The sequence below is a fragment of the Penaeus japonicus genome, unplaced genomic scaffold (genome assembly GCF_977035675.1).
Source record: "Penaeus japonicus unplaced genomic scaffold, GWHDUDI00000001_assembly GWHDUDI00000040, whole genome shotgun sequence".
NCBI classification, from domain to species: Eukaryota; Metazoa; Arthropoda; class Malacostraca; order Decapoda; family Penaeidae; genus Penaeus; species Penaeus japonicus.
In genome coordinates this window covers 10,444,779-10,449,778 of record NW_028234442.1, presented here as the reverse complement: position 1 = coordinate 10,449,778, position 5,000 = coordinate 10,444,779, and the positions used below count along the sequence as shown (strand labels likewise).

Here is a 5,000-nt window from a genome sequence, read left to right as displayed (position 1 = left end):
GGGACGCTGCCTGAGACGTTCTATCTCCCTTGACTTTCTAGGCAACCAACGAGTACGGCGAGAGCGTCTGCAAGGCCAGGTTCCGTCTGCACGAGGCTCCTGTTGTCACCGAAGGCCTCAAGGATGCTGAATTCCTGGAAGACAACTGTGCTAAGCTCACCTTCAAGGCGACGGGCGTGCCTACTCCCGAGATCAAGTGGTGAGTAACTAAACGGATGAATATGGATGGTAGAACATATATACGAACGTATGCGGTTTAACATACATTCGCACACACATGGACTAATACTAATACACGCAGCCAAACCCAAATCAAGTACCGAATTCAGTCTCATGCATGATGCACATGTGCTGTATTTCCTTCTCTAAGGACGAAGGACGGCAAGAAGTGGAGTCCCGACCAAAGCCGCGTCAGAATCAAGCAGGAGGGCGACGACACCTTCACCCTCTACTTCGACGAGGCCAAGACCGAGGACTCTGGCCATTACGTGGCCACCATCTCCAACGTTGAAGGAACTGCGAGCACTGAGGCCACCATCGTAGTTAACAGTGAGTGTCTGGATGTCGGCCATTGCAGCTGTGAATGCCTCTTCGGCGAAAGGCCTTCCGTAGACCCTGCCTTGCAGTTACCTTCACGTTTATCAGTCGGTTTTCCAAGTCGTATATTAGGATTTGCGATTTCTTCGTTTTTGATTGTAAGCATGTACGCAATGTGTGTATATATATATATATATATATATATATATATATATATATATATATATATATATATATATACATATATATATATATACATATATACATACATATATATACATATATATATATATATATATATATATACGTATATATATATATATATATATATATATATATGTATATACATATATATGTATATAATATAATATATATATAAATATATATATATATATAATATATATATATATATATATATATGTATGTAATATATATATATATATATATATATATGTGTGTGTGTGTGTGTGTATCTGTATCTATCTATCTATCTATCTATCTATCTATCTATCTATCTATCTATCTATATATGTATATATATATATTTATATATATATATGTATATATATATATATATATATATATATATATATATATATATAAAATTGGATAGACTGAAGTTTCGGCGATTTAGTAGTTTCTTCAGATATCACCATTACCCTCAATAGCATCCGTTGTACGATAAGCAGTTACTACACCTATCAAAACTACGATACTCATGCAGAGTATCACACTTCACACTTGCTCTTCAAAAGCGCCCAAGTTCTTCGGAAAGTAGCTTCCAGGCCGTTTCAGATGTAGAAGCTTGTAATACATCTCAGATTATTTTTGTTGGAGATGAAAGTAGGACAGAAGCAGAAGCCCCTGGAAACTCACGTGGCTATGCTAATTAGCAGCGACTGATAATGAGACAATGATACTGATATTGCGCTAGTTAAAAAATAGACGCTTAGATGCAGCGTATCCCCCAGATTCTTGTTTAAAAGTCACTTAAGATATTTTCTTAAACGTTCCATCAGAGGAAGCTGTAAGTATTTTTGTTGGGTATTACTAAAAAAACATTTGAATGATTCTGTTAAAGGACGAGTGTTACTGTGTTTCTTTTAGTTATTTTAGAAGATCTGTCGTTTTCTCTCTGGCCTTGTGTGTGAATACCTAGTCATAAAGATGAGGAAGAGTTGCAACCACGTATCAATCCTCGGTAATGGCTGATCGACGCATCAGAGCCATTGTTGCAACGCTTTTGGCATTTTATTTCTAGGCGATTCTGCTTTATATTGTATTTTCCCTTTCCTTGAATCTGATGTCACTGCTCTCTACGTGCTTCAATGCCAGAGCGAGGAGCTGACTATGTTTGAGGCTGTTAGACATTTAGATGAAATTTATACACGTTTACGAATCAAATCAACAATGAATTTGTCATAGCATTCACTTGAGCGAAGTTGATTCCCCTTAAGCGTGTATTCATTTTTTCTCTCTTTATTTACTGTCATGATTTAACAGATATCCCTTTTTCACCCTATGTGTGTGTTGTTCTCCACTATAGCTGATGGTCGAAGTCCCATTGCAGTCGCTAAATCTAGCAAAGGGGCTGCTAAAACTAGCGATATTCATGAACAAACTGTGATGGACGATGGGTCGTTGGGTCAGTGTAAAGGTATAACGGGAAGTAGTTCGGATGTCTCAGAGGGAGAAGGTGAAAAGGAAAAGGAAAAACCAAAACAGAAAGCAAGTGACCACGACTCTGTGGACGCAAGCAACAAGCGGAAATTGACCACGCAAGAGCCAGTCGCAGCCAGTAAAGCGAAACGAGGAAAGGAAGACGACGACAATAAAACCGCGGAAGGGACAATGTCGGTCGACTCGAAAAAGAGTAACAGAAAGGACTCCAAGAACTATAAGAAGGATACCATGGTTTATAAGTTACAGGACGTAGAGACGGAAACAAAGTTTGAAGACGACCAAGAGAAGACGGTGTCGAAAACCGTCGACATGACTGTCTACGACGAAGTGATGCAGTACGAGACGGACGACAGCGACGAGAGCGAGGACAACAGCGCCCTCATTGTCAAGGGCTTCCTCGAGGCCACGTCGTCCTCGGAGTTGCCTCGTGCCGGAGGGCTGCGGGTGCAGGCCTCCTGCAGTATACATCGTCAAGAGAACGTCCAGAGAACTGTAATCACCGGTAGGTTTCGATGCCAGCTGAATTCATGAATTTGTGAGAAAGGGAATGGGTGCGCTGAAACACTGATTCGTACAATGGAATTTTGTAAAATCATATTTTTGTAATGTGTATAGCTTCTCAAAAGAGATTCTCCATTGATTTACAGCTGAAACAGCCGTGGATGACGATAACGTAGCGACCTCCTCGATTGTGCATCTTAAAAGGACAGTTGACATTGAAAATTACAAAGCCTTGGTATCCGATAGTGAGTCCGATTCCGAGTCCGACCTAAGACCAATCCGTCCTCCGGAAGAAAAAGCTTTACTCTTGACCAAGACGCCGAGTGCGACCGACGAGGAGGCGGCGCCCGCCTCGGGAGAGCCCCCTGACGGCGAGCGCGGGAATTCGGGGTTAGAGACGGACGTGAACTGGAACGTGATTCCAGAGACGCGCAATGAGCGGTGCCTGGTGGACCATGACGCGTCTGCGGTAGGTGAAGCTGCGGGGCCTGAGGCTCTAGAGATCGGAGAGTCTGCTGGCCAGGCTAAGTCTGCGAATTCTGAGGCTGCAAAGGCCGGTTGTGTTTTGGATGATGGAAAGCCGAAGTCTGGGGAGGTCCCGTTGCCAAGGGACTCGAAAGCGAAAAAAGCGAAACACGAGAGGCTAAGTACAGGCTCCCTTGACGCCAGTGGAGGTAAAGAGACGAGGAATGGAGATCAGTATAATCTTCGGCTGTTTTCATGTCCTAACATGAGCCAACAGAGATGCTTTCTTAATTAAACATTTATTTTTCTTTTTATACGCACTTACGATGAAACAAACATATTAATCTTGTAGAACGTTCAGCGTAGTTTAAAGCGTAAACATAATGCATATTCACTTCGTTTTTTTTTTCTTATTTCTCTGACCACGAATTCTTGGACAGGAGAACTAAAAGCTTTTACATTTTTGAATCGATGATAATTTACTGTCATAATTGTAACCCCAGCATGTATTATTTCTCCACAAGAAACATATTCGGTAATATATTTATAATAAGCCTATTTGTCACACTATGCATTCCCCCATACTTGACAGAATGTAAAAGTAGTTGAAGCTTCTTACATAAATCTCTTTAACAAAAGTCTGCTAATAAGTATAACAGTAATCTTGTACTATGTATTACCAATCAAATATTTTTTTTGTTAAATGTGTTATATACATATGTATATACTTATCGAACCATAACTTGCGTGTAGAAATATCTAAGCATAATCTATAATAACAGCTACATACTTGCATCAAGTGTAAACAATTTTTAATTATCTATATCTAAATGTAACTTCCCCACTAATAACTATAGTCAAATATTTTAACTAAAAATATAAATATCACAACACACTTGTGGTCGCCCGCGCTCACGTACGCACACATGCACGTACACGTACACTTACACCTACACTTACACTTACACCTACACCTACACGTATACGTACTCGTAAACACACACACACACACACACACACACACACACACACACACACACACACACACACACACACACACACACACACACACACACACACACACACACACACACACACACACACACACACCTACACACACACCTACACACCTACACACCTACACACACCCACACCCACCTACATACCTACATTTCTCTCCGATAAATCACTCGATTTACTCATCCATCCAATGATTAAAGGTGCACACCTTCATGTGAATATAAGCAAACCTAAAAAAAAAGAAAAAAAAAAAAATACATATCCACGCAAAAAAAAAGGAAAACAAAAAATCCTTTAAGCTCTGCCCTAAATAGCATCCCAGGATTCTTTCTCAATCGTCAAAAAGCTCTCTCGTTCCCGAATAGGATCCCTCACACGATTCCCAGCGCACAAGAATCTTTTCCTTCCCCGAGGCTCTAATCCTGCTCCTTCCCCCCCGCAGCCCCGCCGCACATCAAGAGCAGCAACTTCAGGGATGGGAAGACTTTCATTGCCATGCATAAATTCGTGCTGGAAGTGGAGGCTACCGCAGTGCCCGAGGCGGAGGCAAGCTGGTAAGTGCAGGCTGGCAGGCCGGTGCTGAATACAGGCCGCCTCGATGCTTTTTTTTTTTTTTTTTTTTTTTTTTTTTTTTTTTTTTTTTGTGGGGGGGGGGGGGGGGCGGTTGATCGTGGTTTTTGATGTGTACATAGGAGCTTGTGTTTATACTGTGAATACATATATTGATGTTGGTGTGTACGTGTATTTTGTATGTGTGTGTGTATGTATGTATGTATGTATGTATGTATGTATGT

At 41.0% G+C, this 5,000-nt stretch overlaps 1 protein-coding gene across 1 annotated transcript in view; it reads left to right on the top strand.

The window, feature by feature from the left end:
* The window catches only part of Obsc (Obscurin), a 210,449-nt gene that overhangs the window by 173,625 nt on the left and 31,824 nt on the right, over positions 1 to 5,000 (top strand). The window contains exons 32-34 of the mRNA XM_086534039.1: positions 42 to 199; positions 371 to 549; positions 4,649 to 4,760. Of these exons, the coding sequence (XP_086390165.1) occupies positions 42 to 199; positions 371 to 549; positions 4,649 to 4,760 (449 nt within the window). The remainder of the gene's footprint in view (positions 1 to 41; positions 200 to 370; positions 550 to 4,648; positions 4,761 to 5,000) is intronic.